Raw genomic sequence first — 17532 nt, 5'->3', positions numbered from 1 at the left:
TTTTGTATGGCAGCTATATGCTACAGTGGTGAGATCTGAAGAATATTTGTAGATACTGTACATTTGCTTTAGACATTACTCTGTGCCAAATTTCGAAAAGATATCTTGTCAAATTAAAAAGCTTTCCAGCTTCTATGGCAGCTATATACTTGTGGAGAGTAAAAGGCGACTGCATWATTTCAAACTTTCTGTTAAACATAATATACATCGTTCAGGCTATAAAAATAAATACTATTTACAAAAAAAACTTATTTAAAACAACAAAAAAAAGCAATAGGAACAGTGACAGCAGTGAGCAAAGTGAGGGTCACAATTTCAGCGCCTCGCTGCAAGGCATTCACTCCACACTCAACTGTGTGCTTGTGTATGTGCATTCGCGACGAAATCGCTTCAAAGCTTCTAYTAAATGCTGCCGCTTGTTATTAAAATACATTAAAGCAAATGTTTTTATTGTTTCGTTTTCGAAACTATAAATTTGAATTGGAAATTTTGTGAGTTTTCAATGTTAAGTTCAATGTGTGTAAGCGGCGTGTACTTGGGCACACCCAAGCCAACACCTGGCCGTCAGCAAATCACAAATGCTGTTGGTGCAATAAATGCAAAATATTTAAAACTTCATTGAGACAATTTTGAACAATAATTCAGTCAGGTGCAATATTCTGCGCCACAGAATTTTCTGTATTTGTCTAAGCGAGTTAGAAATCACATGCCGCAATTCGTTTGGCACTAAATGTGCTTATTAAAAGCAATTTGGTATGTTTTACCAGCTATGCGCGCAATTTTGCACACACATATTTGTGCATGTGTTCCGAAGGCAATAAGTTTATCGGATATTTATGTAAATGTTATAAGGTAAATCATGCCACAAATTATTTGCATGCAACATTTGGCAAGGAGTAAATATTTCGAATACCAACAATTGAAGCAACAATTGAATTTTTCAGAAAAAAATTATRCTTGAGATTTTTTGAGATAAAATAGTTGCTTTTATGAATGGAATGTTTTATTGTGTAATATTTATCCACTGTAGAATAATTTATGCAAAATGCATAAACCAAAAAAAAAAAAATAAAAATAAAAAAATATTTCTATGTTTTTTATATGGAAAATCAAATCACACCGCACCYTATTAATATAAATATTAAGATATAAAATTTTTTCAGAATTTTTCCGTCTTTTTGTACGATATTTTCATTATATGCRCGGATAAAAAAAAAATTTAAAATGTATGGTCTACCCTAATGCGCAAACATATGCGACCGCTACACATTTCAACATTTTTTTTCACTGTTATTGACAGTCCTTAATGTGGAAGTTTCGAAAAAAACTCAAAATGCCTTTTGAGCACACCCTAATGTGCAAACATATACTTTCGATAAACGTTATTACCAATTTTCAACGCTTGCCTTCACTTTTATTTATATTCATTTATATGAAAGTTTCGAAAAAATGTAGAAGTGTTTTTCTGCCACACCCTAAAGTGCATACATGTACTTTCGATAAACATTATTACCAATTTTCAACGCTTGTCTTCACTTTTATTWATGTAAGTTCCGAAAAAAATAAAAAGTGTATTTTTGGCCCACCCTAATGTGCAAACATATGCGTTCGCAAAACATTTCAACGTTTTCCTTCATTGTTATTGACAGTCYTTTATGTGTAAGTTTCAAAAAAGATTAAAGGTATATTTTTGGCACACCATAATGGGCATACAGATGCTTTTGCTAAACGTGGTTGCGAGTTTTCAATGCTATCCCTCACTTTTATTAACATTTCTTTATATGTAAGTTACGAATTGTGTGCATTTCCTGAATTCTTAACTTTTTGCCTATTTTAGTTTTTTCAGTAATATGTCGCAACTCTTTACCAATGCGTCAAASTTTGAAAATATTTCCTAAAATGTCCTGCTTTACAATTTTGATAGTTGGCAACTCTGTTTTAAAATATATTTATATTAAATTTTACTCAAATTCTCTATCGAATGTGACATTTAACTCTCATTCTTATAACACCCGTTTAACACTGTTTTGCTCTACTTAATATTTTTCAAGCATTACTTCAAAATATGCTCAAAGGTCATCATCTTGTATACTTAAAAAAAAAAAAAACTTTTATATATGCTCGCAAACATTTTTTTCTGTGATAGGTGGCAACTCTATTGCAAAATATTTTWAAAATCGAAACTTCTCCAATACTCGGGCTTTTATGGATGCTCGCACATTTTGTAATATTTCCAAATTTTTTCTGCGCCAGGCAGCAACTTTATATCAAAATATATTTTAAGCCGAAACTTCTTTAATAATTACCGGTCAGATCTTTCAACATTTTATACAATTTTTAATTTGGCTATCGTTTACAGATGGCAACTCCATTCTAAAATATGATTAATTAAAGATATCTTGAATTTTTTAAAATAGTTTCGTCAACCACGTTTACGTTGGGGCACCTTTGTTAACTTTTCCAATTTTACTACYTTGACAGGTGGCAACTCTATTCCAAACTACGTTACAGCTGAGTAGCTAAAAATATTTTTAGGGTACTTTTCCCAACGTTTGGAAATTTTGAAATATTTTGATAAATGGCAGCTCTTTAACATATTCAGGTTAAACAGAAACTTTATTCATAATTTATAATTAMCTCTAAGCTCAAAAGAATATGAACTTTTTAGCTAATTTGGCATAGCTACAGCTATTAACAGTTCAATTGACCTGTCCCTGTCTGCCACAGTATGAAAAAAAATTTTGAAAAAGTCCTTTGCTTCACAGTAGGCCTCAGTTTCAGCGATAGACTTTAGGATAAACCAAAATTATTTTTTACAATGTTTTATTAACAACCTATTTTGTCCGTCCACTGTGTTCAGTATCTACGGCTTGGCTTGATGACGAGTTTTCATACACAATTTTCATTTTGTGTATGAAAACTCGTCATCAAGCCAATTTTTGTTGCAACTTCAACAGAGTAAGACCAACATTCAGCATAAAAATCGCAACAAAAAGTGGATCATACGATTGTCTRCTGCGTTATATGATTTGATACCGTTATTCTCTTTTTTGGGCGTACAATAAATAATGGTACTAAAATCCGCTTCCCGGCAACCACACCCTTAGTTTGTTTACACCGAATTTCTTTGCTTCAACTCGATTTGGTTATACAAAACCCAGACTGCCTCCTCGTAACTGTGATTGCAAACATATTTATATTTTGATTTTCTTTTATTTTCTAACTCTTTTTCTGTTAAAGTGCTATTTTCTTGTGTAGCGCTCTCTTTGAGCGCAACAACCTGCCGCGCACCCACACACCAAAGTTGTGCAACGCGGCAATTAGTTTGGTGTTCTTACACCCGCTATGCCGCGAATACTTTGATATTTTTTTCTTGTGCTCTAGCGGTGCTTCTTTTGTGTTGCCGTTGTTGTTGCAGTGCTATGCGTGTGTGTGTGTGTTGGGCTTGTGGTATTGGTGTGYTGGTGTATAATTACCGCGAATTTTCGATTATTAACGGTGCGGTTGATTTGCTCATTTGTTTAGATTGCGGTTGTCTATAAGCATTTATTATTAGTTTAATGGTTTCTCGATTTTCCTTTGTTATTTTTTAGCATTTCTGTTGCACAATAATATTCATTGCTGCGCTGCATTARCGTTGTAGTTCAAGGTGGCGAACTTGAATTCACTCAAACTCTGTGTGTTAAGGTGTGGTTGGGTGGTAGTGAAGTATTCATTCAAAGTTGCCAGTTTATTTGCATAATTGAAGCACTTCATTGAACAAGAATTATAAACTTTTTTTCTAAAATCCTAATATAATATTTTTAGGAGTTAATCTGGTGTTGTTTTTATCAAATAAAAARTAAYTRWAATGCTTTAAAAAAAKTYYTTWAAAGSYYYTTWWTTKKWMCMWWRKAMMAWYYYTTTTAAACTTTAGTATTTTATRTATAAGACTGATTCAATAGTTTTGYATACYCTTTTRAATTATTCTATGTGGACATTCCGTAAGAAAAATATTACGAATCAATGTAAGTACTCCTCGCATAAGAGGCGAGTCAAAGCCATAAAATAAAGTGTAGCGAGGTTGACCCGTCCAGTTGGCTTCTTACGAAGCGGTCGTGTGCAACATTGAAGATAAATGATATTAGAAATTCGAAGTTCACATCTCTACCTATATGAGGTGACCTACCCACAAGTGGGATTCCAAATTGAGTGATCCGCTAGTTTTTCGTATACTGAAAAATATATTATGAAAGATCTCAAGGGAACTGTTGTTAGTTTCCTTTCTAGTCTTATAGAGTCATTGTTTTGTATATATATAAAAATTCTGATTTATTCTGATTATTCATACTTTTATTATACTGTTTTGGAAACAATCTAATTGGCAACTCTAACTCTGCGTTTAGAAAATCGCTTTTATTTCACGGCCATATATGTACAATTTAATTGAAATTTATTACATTGCATTATTATATTTCTTGGAAGAAATTATAATTATCATTGTGATTTAAGAAAACATTGCCATTTTATTGTTAATAAATTTATTTAAAATGTTAATTTTGAAATTATATAATATAAGTAGGTATTGCAAAGATTTATTTTCACCGATAAGTTGTTTATTGGAAAATTGCCTCAAGCGAAGCGCTTTTAATTGCTGACTTGTACAAATATTTTATAAATTCATTAGGGTGAGCAAAAAGAACTAACCTAAYGAATTTAGGAGTTAAAATAAACATGTAAATATATACAGCAACTAGTAAGGAATGACTAAGTTTGTGTGTAACCGAAAATTTCATAATCTTGCAATTTTTCAGCATCAAAACTGGGGAAGTCAATTTAGGGGCATATGAAAACCTTTTGAATTATATTTGGTCTAGTATATTAATTATATAAGTCACATTTTGGCCGATATATAAAACCCCTGGAAATTCCAATATCTTTCTGTTAGGTATATGGGGCTAAGGGAAGTATTGGCCCTCTTGAGCCCATTTCTAAAACTAGACATACTATTAGTAAAAAAATACTCTCTCCAAATTTTTAKAATACAAGTACACAAATCACGAATATTGAAACAAAACAATGAACATCAGATTGAATCTTTCGCACGATTTTTGAGCACCATATCCCTTATCTTTTAATATTTTCGACAGTTGAAAAGGTCGAAGGTCCTCTAGAATAAGGCACGACTTCAACGATCTTTTAATCGTCTTTGAGAGCTTTGTACCGCTCGTAGACAAGAAAGTTGGTTAGAAATACAAAATTTGAATTTGTTTGTTCGATATTTTTATCAATTGTAAAAATCACAAGGCACTACTGAGGTGTACCCCGATTTGAGCAGCTGCTGTAAACAAACTGATTGACAGATCGCGCTCATATTTAGCATAGTAATTAAGGACAATCCTACCAACTTAGCAAGAATATTTTTTTGAATTGTCATTTAACCGGGAAATTTAATTGCAATCATATACTCAAGTACTCTTTTGTCACCCGTTACAATTTAGTGCTCATACTTGCAGAGCTTTTCGTTGATGTGTTTTAGCACCTATTATTTCGAGTACCAAGCAAACAAAAAAAAAAAAAAAAAAAATATTCTGTTCTTAAATCACCCTAATATATACATTTACCTGGATCGCAATTGTAAAAGAGAATGCAGTTGTGACAACTGCCCTTTTGTAATCCCTTTTTTTGTGGCATAAGCCTTTGATTTGCGTATTTTCCCGTATGCAATAAAATAAATCAATTCACAACAGTTACGAGCTACAATTAAATCTAAATAAGTGTATAAGTTACATAACAAAATGCAAGTGCTTAGATCGGTAAGATTAAAACAGTATTGTATACTGAAACTCAAATTTGAATTTTTGCGCTTTATGATTATCAGTAAAACCATAGAAAAAGTAGAATCAAACGAAAATAATTTTTTTGAAGTCTGCTTCTGAAATTCTTTAGAAAACAGAGAAGAAATCAGTAAAATCACATAATTAACTGTTGGTTTGAACAAATTGATGACCAAATTGTGGTGTACTCTCTATTGAACGACAACTTTATTTTGGGAAAGTTGATTAGGTACATATACCGAGAAAATTACTTGAAGATTTACATGTATACAGCTTGCATGGATGCTAATTGGTTATTATTGAAAAAAATTGCTTATTGATTAAAATATCAAAGAAATCCCTTTGGAGTGCGAATGTAATTTAAATAACGAAACACCTGAAGCTCTTTGAAGGGTTTTCATAAGTACTGCTCATAAAAAACTAGCTAGCTAGTGAATTCATTTAGCTAAGAGACACTTTAAAATAATGTGACCATGTTGTTTTTTGTCTTTAAGTACCAATAACTTTTCAAGTAGGCGTCAACAGTTTTGAATTATTGATATGATATGAGTGAAAATTATAARCATGATTAAGCACTATTTCACTTTTATTTTTAGGCGGAACATTCCTATGAAATCCCCTGAGCATCAAGGTGTAATGAACTATTAATGTAATTAATATATAACATATAATGATTATAATGAAGGTGGTGATTTATTCGAAATTGCTGGCATATTAGTATGTATAAATTCGTTAATTTTATGTATTGAACTCTAAAATTTTGGGAACAAAAATTCGTGATATTTCGCTATTAAGGATATGGACATAAAACATAACTATTAGTCACTATATTGAACATGATATTCTATTATGTATGTATGTCAATTTCTGTTAATTAATGCAAATAATACTTCACAACTACCTTTCGTTTCATACTGAAATTATATTTGAATTTTTGAAATAGGTGGTAACCACTCTTAGTTATAACTCGGATATTAATATTCATAATTAAGATTTTAAAGTTGCTAACACTTCCCAACAAAAAACAAAACTTCCCAAAGAAATATATTTATATTGTAATATTACAGTTATTGGTCAAATTTTGTAAACATTGGGCAACACCCATAAATAATATTTTTAAATGTAAGCAATCTGCTATATTTTTATTTATATTTTAATACTTCATTTATCTTATGATTTATCCGATTAAATTACTAATATTTTTCAGCAGTTGGTAACCCTACTAAAAATATTGCCTCATTTTGAAACTCCAATAGTTCGATAACCACATTGTATTGTGAATTTGTATTCTGATTTTTTTTTTCGATCAAATTTTCAAATAGGTGGCAACTCTGCTCACTAATATTTTAAAATTCTCATATATTTTTATGTTTTTGCTTTTATTTTGGTAATTTATTTATTTAAGAAACTTAATTTCAGTAGTATTTTTAAACAGTTGGCAACTCTTTAAAAAAAACTTAAACTTTTTAAAACTTCATTATTTTGATAAGCATATTACCTTGTTTTTAGCTTATGATTTTTTTAATTATTTTAATTATACATATATGTGGATCATTCAAATTTTCAAATATGTGGCAACTCTTATTAAAAATATTCTYAACTTGGAGCATACTGATATCTCTTTTTAAGTGTTTGCTGCTATTTTGGTATTATATTTATGTTAGCAATTTAATTTCATCTAAAATTTTAAACGTCTGGCAAGTCTTCTCAAAAGTATTGTTTTTTTTCTAACTACATCAGTTTGGTAATAATACTGCATGCTTTGTCTTACAAATTTGTTGCCCTAACATTTTTTTAAACCGGTGGCAACTATATAATTTTTATTTGTTTAAATAGTTGGGTTTGAAATTAGTTCAGTGAGCATTATTTTCATGAAACTACTATATGCAACATGCACTGTTTTTGTACTTTATCCTTTATCTTAGTCTGATAAGTTAATGAGATACGACCTTTAAATTACGGACAATATCTGGTAGATTTTATTTTATTTATCTAATAAACCCTAAGAAAAAGAAATTGCTACAGAATTGCTGCGGCTTTTGGAATAAGCTCGGTTTCYATTGCGACATGTGTTTTCATTACAAGAAATAAAACTACTATTATGGTAGAGTAGCTTTTGACACCAAATTGGTTAACAGCCCAGGTTCCCTTTAGAGAATTTGTGTTCGAGTAAAATTTTTTTAATTTAAATGTCATAGTTAATATAAAAAAATGTAAACACCCCATGCGTGAGCAAAAATTTTTTTTTTCTTTAATTATATTAATTTAAACGCAAAACTTTTCTCTTATTAATTTTAATATTGACAATTATGCACTAATTGTGGTGTAAGTCCCCAATATGTCAGCTCTTAATAACCACGAACTGCTATTGCTATCATTATGAATTGTCATGTGACTCACCTTGTTGAAAATAGTTAGCCTTACGCACATACACACACACCAATGCCATCAGCTGTAGCTGTGATAAGCGCTGACGCGTCGACTGCGGCAGCGGCAAAAGGTCGCGCAAATTGGCGATTTCGGCATTGATTAAATCACGGCGCAGCTTCGAGGCACCCTTTGTCGATTTGTTGGCGTCAAACCTGGTAAAAAAAAAAACATTTTTCTTTATTAAATTAAATTTAAAATTTTTTGAAGACAGAAAAAAAATTTTTAGTTTTGTTAAATATGAATTAATTTTCTTATATAGATATGTGGTACTTAAGTAAAAAGATATATTGTATATATTATAATACAATATTTCCATTGAAATTTTCCTAATTTTTGTTTTTAAAATTAGTTTTATGAAAGCCATGCACATGCCACCCCACTAACATTCAATATTGTCCAAGGTTGTGTCGCCTTTAATCAATCAAATTAAGTATTATTTCAATCGCCGCACAAAAACGTCAATTAAGTGAGTGAAAGTTTATGACTTTAGTGTGTAATCAATTTGTATGAGTTAACAGTAAATATTGTTTTCCCCCCATTTTATTGTCGTTTTTTGTTGCTATATTTTCCATATCGCACTTACAATAAATTATTTTTATATTCTATATGCTAATTATTGCAACTTAGACAGTCACAAAGAGTTAGTAGACGTCTAACGGGATTTTTCGCGCACAACGCTAATTACAGTTATTTATGCGTTTGTGTAAAATAAATAACAACTAATTACAAGGAAATCATTGCCATTTTGCACTGACTTTATTTAATTATTAACTTGGGCGCAAATTAATTTGCTTTAACTGAGTATTTATTAATTAAAGTTTATTGGCAATTTATTTATAAACTTTTTATGTCTTTTTATTGACAATTCTATTGACACTTTTATTTAAATATTTATTTATACATATCTGATTGACAATTTTTTAATGAATTTTTTTATGCAATTTTTTATTGAATATTTATTACTGGCGGTACAAGCTCTTTGTTCAATAAATATCATAAATCTTTAGTATATCGTTACCTGAAATGCAAAGTAACGTAACATCAGTTTTYATAAGTTTACAGGCGTAGGAAACGYTATAATAGAAACCACTCATATTGAAACAAAATTTTGAGTTTKGGTTATAAAATGGTTATATATTGATTATATAGTGGTTATATCTGGTAGCTAAAACTTAAAACTGTATGCCTACATTTATATAATAAGATGTAGTAAATAGTAAGCAACAAAAAACTTAATTTTTGATGATACGTTCTTTTGCATTTTATGTAACGAAATGTACACGTTTTTTTAGGGTGTTGTTGAGTTAGGACTGCTCAAAAGGCTTTAGCGACAAACTTGCTTGTGTGAACATTCATTTTAATTATTCTACGTAGCTACTCTGATGACAAGTCAATAAATCATGGAATAATTTTTGAAGTAGTTATATAAAAAGCATATTTATAAGCAACATAACACATATATTAATATATGCATATATATATATYTTCAGAAAAATACTGAAAACGAAAAAAAAAAAACAGAATTTGAAATTTAATGAGTAATGCTTATTATCATTCGAAAGCATATTTTTTTGGTTATTATTCTTTGAAGATTATCTATTTTCAAATGTTGGCTGCGGCTACGTCTCAGATGGTCGAGTTCAAATTTTGAAGGCTCGTTCAAGCATTTCGACTGATAACTGGCGAATGACACGAGTGAAGTTCTTAGACTTTAGACTTAACTTAATATATCCAAAGGAAAAAATCTAATGCTGTTATATCACATGATCTTGCTGGCTGATCTATCGGCCCAAAACTCGAAAATATCTGCTCACCGAAGTGTTCTTTCAATAAATCTTTTAATAGATGCAATGTGTGTGAAGAGACGTCGTCTTGTTGAAATCAAATTGTCACCGAGATCACGAGCTTCAATTTCAAGCATCAAATAGTCTGTTATCAAAGCACGCTAATGGTCGCCATTGACGGTTCTCTACACACCGGCAAAATTTTTGAATAAATATGAACCGATGACTTCACCGGCCCACAAACCACACCAAAAAAAAAAATTTTTTTTTTTGATGAAATGGCAACTCTTGAATCTCTTCAGGTTGCTTTTCGTCCCAAGTACGGCAATTTTGACTTGTTTACATACTCATTGAGTCCTAATTGTTAAACAAATTTTGACTTGAAAACGTAAGATCTTCCTGGAACTTTTCAAGAGCCCATATAGTGAAGCAATGTCGCTTTTGAAAAGGTCGAGCGGTTTCAATTATGCACAAGCTGTATTTTATGTGCTTTCAATTTAAGATCTCGACGGAAAATGCGCCAAGTTGTTCCATACGTCAGTTCGAGTTGCTACGAACGGCGCCGAATCGATTCTCGACGGGTACACTCTCAGCTACGGCTGTTGTATTTTCTTCATTGCCTGCCAGACTTGATCTTATTGGTCTAATATTATTCAATTATGAACGTTGGGTCTGAAGTTGGKTGATGTTGAGCAATGAACGTTAAATTTTATAATAAAGTTGAACGATTTGTAGACGTTGTATAGGCGTATGTCTCTCCATGAAGAAATGTCAAATAATTGTGAACAAAAATAATACACCAACATACACCAATGTAGTGCCTTCCAAGCAGAGTTCACAGCAATTAAAGAAAGCCTTMTTGTTCTGACAGCGGGTGTGCTCACAACAACGCATATATTCATATCTACATATTATAGCAGCCAATCGGCTTGAAATCACAAAATTCTCTTAGGGTTACGACAAATATAGCGAATGAATGTCCTGATTTCTTGTTGGATCTAATATCTCGATAAACCAGCAATGGATTTCCTGTCATAGTGATATSACTGGCAGGTGAATTTGCCAAAACAAGCAAAACTCTACTACAATAGTTTGAAAAATAKKGAATTTATATGCCTCTGGTTATTTGTGAATTTTTAATCAACAAACATATTCTGGATATAACGGAGTCTCGTTGGTGGCAAATGTAGCAGGAATGGAATATGTGCCGCAYATGCCGACTATTAAAATTCATAACCAATGATAAGAACTCTAGTAGGAGAGCTAAGAGAACACTGTCTAATTGGCAGACATGCTTGCAAGCTGGGGAAAACATACAATGATTATTGTAAAAACTGTCAGGCGGGAGAAGAAGAAGAAGAGAAAAACCTTGCTAAAAGAAAAGTATTCAACTCGGCTCGGAGAAGACATTATAGGTTGCCTAGGTGTGTCATTAGACAGCCACTGTCCCTACCTACTTACTTCTGTCGAACATCCAAAAGCTTAACTTCKAAAATATAGAGAAACAAACTTTTTCTCTACAATGCGTTATTTCACTAGGAAACTATTTTCACTGAAAAATTTGTAGTTTTATTGTGCTTGCCATCTGATACTTACTAGATGCTAGATCTTAATCGAAACTGCGCATTATTGCAATGCCGCTTGCTGCACATCGGCAGCCGCACAACTGATGATCATCGGCGATGGGCGCGCATCATAATCATCTAAATGCACATCAGCTGGCGTATAGACAGAAATCGTTGAAAAACAAAAACAAAAACAAAAAAATGATAAAACAACAACAACAACAACAAGTATGTATATACTTAATTTGCAAAAATAACAACAACAAAAACAAAAATATGCGCGCACACAGGTCAGCTGACGGGCGAGTTGAGTCAAAACACACACACATACAWATTTGATGCGCAATTATCAACAACAATAGCAACAGCGGTGGCTGCGGTTGTGTACGAGCGTGTGTGCAGCTTCAGCAACTRTTGCTGCTTGGCGGCTGCTGTTGCTACTCTTCTTCATTTTTGTTGTTGTTTRTWGTTGCTGTAGTTTTTGTTGTATTTACTGCCTGTACAAATAATGCATTTGCTGCACTTAAGTTGTTACTCATCTGCTGCTTAACAGCCCATTTCATGCTTTTCAGGCATATTTGCTGCCTTACATATATACATAGAGTTATGTGAATGTATGTGTGTTTTAAAATTCATTTATTAAAATATGTGTGTGTATGTTGAAATTATTCGTRGTGTTTTTTTGTTGTTGCTGCGCGATTCGGCTTTTGGTTTGCTGTTGCGCACAATTCTCGGAAATGCAATTCAATCTTCAAGTGAAAATCTACACTCAGCGCGGTGAGCACAATTTTCTAACCTCCCATAAGCACCTCCACAGCCCCACTCACCACGTAGTACGTAGTCTACCAACRGCTACAAGCGTTGCCACAGGGAGATGTGCCGCAAATGACTGCCATGTGCTTTGTCTATTTCGTCGATTTCCTTGCTTCATTCTATCAGTTGGTTAGCGCAGATCTTCATCCACAAAGATTAGCATATATTTTGTTAGTGTTGTTGTTGTTGTTGGCGCACACTTAACACATTTCTGCTGCAACTATTTGTTTAAACATTTCTTGGTTTAATTTTTTTCTCATCACTTTTTTCTTTTCTGTTTTTTTACATTTATTTTTTCTCTTTGTTTTTGTTGCAATTGTTGCAGTGCTCATTGTTAGTGATTTGTCAGTTGTCGTTGTCCAACTGTCGTTTCCTTTGTCGTACTTCGCGTGTTTGCGCATTTACGTCTTTAATGTGTCCAAAGTTAATTTCTCATTTGTCTTTCTGGGTGTTGTTGGTTTTGTTTTTGGCTATGGGGAAATTGCAATTGCAAATATGTAAATTAGCTTGAGTTTATGTTTGGTTTAGTTAATTTGGGAAAGTTTGGTAAAATGGCAAGATCTAGTGATGCTRAGGTTGGCAAAAGGGCACTGAAGTGAAATTATATTGCAATAAAGAGAGGGAGCGGAAAGTATATGTATGGTAAGTGTGATAAAGTGCAATTTTTTTAATTTTCAATATATTTTTTTTTAATTTGCAATTTTTTTTAATAAATTCAACAATTTCTCTATAGAATTCGAAGCATTTTTCAGCTCAACATTCCATATTAAGCAGTTAAGCTGGCAATTATTATATTGCAATAAAGAGAGGGAGCGGAAAGTATATGTATGGTAAGTGTGATAAAGTGCAATTTTTTTAATTTTCAATAAATTTTTTTTTAATTTGCAATTTTTTTAAATTAAAATCTTTTTTCCGGTTTTTAAATACAAATTACTTATTATTATCATTTCCTTCTTTAGAGTTATCCTAATGAAGCCAACAAAAAATTAATCCAATTTTAAAACTTATCCTTCATCGTAACTTGCCTCTAATAGTATTTTTCTATGTAATCCGAATTTAGATATTTGAGCTCCCGGAGCTAAAAAGAAGGCTCCAAGGCCACATCTGGCAAAAAGAAAAAACAAAAAAAAAAAATGCTCTGAGTGATAGCTTTTGCTTTATCTGGAGTTATTTCTAGCCCGGCTGCGATCTCTTTTCAATATAATTYAAACACATGATCGRTAACAAAGTTTTGCTAAAAATTAGTAKACATRTATATTCTGCGACCAAGCAATAAAATAGATATTGAATCAGACYTTCATWATAAAGTAATGGTTTRAAACAAAGTGGCAACCCTTATTAAGAAACATTTAAAATTAAGCTTTCTGCGTTTTATATATAATTTCTAAGCCATTGGTATTATTAAATTTGCGAATATATTATTTTTTAGGGTTGCCATGTAAATAAAAAACAAAATGGCAACCTTTTTTAACTCATATTTTTATTTAAAACATATCACATTTTCTTTGCAGTTTCTAATACATTGAAATTAATAAATGTATGAAGCTATGCTATTTTTAGAGTTGGCACGTATTTAAAAAAAATTTGAAATACTTTTCAATTACTTTTATTTGTTTTTTTTTTTTGAAAATGCTAATACATTGATAATATTGAATGTACAAGTATGTGATGTTTTACTGGTTGGTATATCATAAAAAAAAAACAAAGTGGCGTTTCTAAGCCATCGATATTATTAAATGTACGAGTATATGAAATTTTTAAGATTGTCACATAATAAAAAATCACATTGGCAACCCGTTTAAAAAAAATATTTCGATTAAACTTTTTTTACGGTTTCTTTTACAGTTTCTATTATATTGATACTATTAAATGTACCAGTACATGACATTTTTAAGGTTGCCACGTAATTAAAGAAACCATTTGGCAACCCTTTTTTTAATAAATATTTTGATTAAATGTTATATTTGCGATTATGTGCTATTTTTAGTATTGCCACGTAATTAAAAAACAAAGTGGCAACCCTTTTTTAAATATTTCAATTTTTTTTTTCGTTTTCATTACGATTTCTTATATATTTATATTATTAAATGTATATGACACTTTAGGGTTGCCACGTAATTAAAGAAACCAGTTGACGAGTCCTTTAAAAAATATTAAAAAAAAAACTTTTTTTTCGTTTTCTTAACAAAATTCTAATACATTGATATTATTATGTGTATGATATTTTTTTAGCTGCAATATCATAAGAAAAACAAAGTGGCAACCCTTTTTAACAGATTTTTCAATTTAATATTTTTTGCGTTTTCCCTGCAATATGTATTATAATAACATTATTAAATGCACAAATTTATGATATTTTTAAGGTTGCCACGTAATAAAAAATATCTTTTTAACAAACACAATATTTGAACAATTTTTTTCTTTTTACGTTTTCTCAGCAATTTCTAATACCATGATGTTGATAAATGTACGAGTATGTGATATTCTTAGGGCCACTATAGCAAGTTCAAGGATCAAGTTCTTCTAATGAATGTTTTGTATTTATGGACTTATTATAGCTTTGATGCAACCGATCGTTGCATCGTAATTGTTTTTTAGTTGGTTTTATTTATTTTTTTTTTATTGGTTAAATAAGAATTATGTATATTCTCCTGCTTATTTTTAATTTTCGTAAGTTGATATCCTTTACTTCACTCCCATACCATTCCTCATTGCGCTCTCAAACCTTTAAATACTAATTTCAGGCGCGCAGTTTTCTGCGAATTAATTTACGCAATTTCAGCATTTTTCAATTTCCACAAATTCTTTGTGAAGCTTCACATGCCTGCTCCGCTCTCCACCGCCGTAGCTTATGGTAACCACCCACAAGTGGCCTAATTACACAAATTTGTGCTTACAACCCATAAAATAAAGTAATTTAAATTGTTGCTCCAAGGCAAGAAAAAAGGTAAAAATAATAAGTAATACAACAACAACAATCGAGACTTTGGTTGCCAGGCACAAACGTTGCCAGTGATTTCGGAGCGATTTATTGTGAATAATATTCACAGTATGAGGAATGCAAGCACACACACATACACGTACACACTTGACATACATATGTGTAAGTGCAATATGCCCCGCGTTTACAAACGAATTTAGCCTGCTGCAGTAGTCGGCTGCAAGCAGCTGGAAGGCCTCCAAAGAACCAAGCAACGAAACATTCAACTTAAGAACCAGTCAGCCACCCAGCTTCACTCAGCGGACCCAGCCACCACCCTCTACGAGGAAGCGATTGCCACTATGATCATATTCTGCACACTCATGCAAATATACGTTCATATACACGTACATATGCATGTATGTATGTATATACGTTCCTTTGCCGAACTAACACTAACAATGCCAAGGGCAAAATTTGTGAGCACTGTGGAGAGAAAAGGCAGACAAAAAAGCGTTGCATTGAAAATTTGCCTCAGTAAAAAATCTGTAGCGTGGGAAAGTTGCTAATAAATTTCCCATTATCAGTGAAGAAATGAAATCATTGCCAAGAGAAAAATGCAAATAGTGGTTTAAGGCGAAAAAAATGAGTAAGTATTGGCGAAAAGATTGGGCAAAAATCCATAGTGAGCTGGCAGCTGCACAGCGAGAAACGAAAGTAGAGAATTTGCTATCAACGAAATAAAAATTTAATCAAATTGAGGTATGTTGTAGTTGGAAGGAACWCTTTCCAAGTTCATCAGTTCATTGAAAACAGATGTAGCCTTAATTTTTCTTATAATTGGTTTGCATGACATCTGTCAAACTTATTCAATAACCATATAAGAATAATGATTTTGATGTGTGAAATGAAAAGCGTGGAAGACCACTAAAAATTTGAAAACGCCGAACTGTAAGCAATATTGGATGAAGCTGATACTTTGAGTTTGAAAGCAAATTTAAGACGTGTTAACTGTTGCACAGCAAATAATTCCAGCCCGTTTGAAAGCTATGGGAAAGATCCAAAAGTGTGAAAAATGGATGCCACATGAATTGAATGAAAGACAAATGGAAAACCGAAAAAAAAACATTTGAGAAGTTTTACTGCAAAGGCACGAAATAAAGCAAGTTCTGCATTGAATTGTCAATGATGATGAAAACAAAATTTATTTATGATTTATCGATTGCAAAAACAGATCGATTCGGTAAGCAGGCATAAGTCGAAAATTGGGTGTCTGATTAGTTTGCTTTAAAAGACGAGCATTTCTATCCACAAATTGCCAGAAAGGAGGTTGAAATGTATAAAACGCAATGGTCCATGCTTTGAGTCATTTTTCTTTTTACATTCCCATTAAAATGTATTATTTATTTGCACAAAAAATACACTCATTTCATACCGATATACCTGGTAATCTAAAGAATTGCATTTATCAGGGCAGTTTTGATTTCTACACATATTTTATGCCTAGTTGAAAAGGAATGAGCCAAGTCTGTTAAAATTTCGTTTAAGTTATTTAATCATTTCAGGATGCTTTGGTAATCAAGCATAAAACATATCCCTGAAAAAGTATTTATAAAAATAAATATGTATTGATCGAATCATAAATCACCGATTTCATCTTATCCCTGCGCCCTGCGGTGAGACAGAAAACGAAAGTAAATTATGTAATGGGTTAGGTACGGTTAGATAAATAGGCTGATTTCTCGTGAAGCCCTGCTCATTGCCATCGTGAAGAAATTTGTATACCTCCGAAAAAGAAGCCACACTTCGGAAAAGTAATTCTGCCGATACCTCGATGGCTTTGATCCATTCGTAAAAAAGTTAGCTGCGCCTCTTCTCAGAAACTCCGCCACACTCACATATCCGTCAGAGGTATGTGTGCGAAAAAGGTTCCGCTGCTCAATGGTCAAAGTATTCAGGGATGCAAGCGAAGTGACAGAGGATTTTAGGAATTATGTACTAAATGTAAACCTATGTAATACTTTTTGTTTTCGATTTTTTTACAGTACTTAGGTATAAGTAGGACTTTCTTTCAACCATCGACTGACTGCAACTGTTTGTACTATCCAGCGTGCCATTTCTCCGGTGGAGTGCTAAAAATATTCATTATTATATTAAGAATCATATAGGGACGACACTTTTTTGCAGTATGTGTGGAATGTAGA

At 32.0% G+C, this 17532-nt stretch overlaps 1 protein-coding gene across 1 annotated transcript in view; it reads right to left on the bottom strand.

Annotated features, from left to right (window-relative positions):
• LOC108976317 overlaps window positions 1–17532 on the bottom strand; it is a 142861-nt gene that overhangs the window by 70426 nt on the left and 54903 nt on the right. Inside the window, exon 2 of the mRNA XM_018945343.1 lies at window positions 8217–8421. Coding sequence (XP_018800888.1) covers window positions 8217–8421 — 205 coding nt within the window. The remainder of the gene's footprint in view (window positions 1–8216; window positions 8422–17532) is intronic.

The sequence above is a fragment of the Bactrocera latifrons genome, unplaced genomic scaffold (assembly GCF_001853355.1).
Source record: "Bactrocera latifrons isolate USDA-ARS-PBARC rearing strain unplaced genomic scaffold, ASM185335v1 scaffold_75, whole genome shotgun sequence".
NCBI lineage: Eukaryota > Metazoa > Arthropoda > Insecta > Diptera > Tephritidae > Bactrocera > Bactrocera latifrons.
The sequence above is the reverse complement of the archived record's forward strand: the minus strand, read 5'-3'. Positions and strand labels throughout refer to the sequence as shown.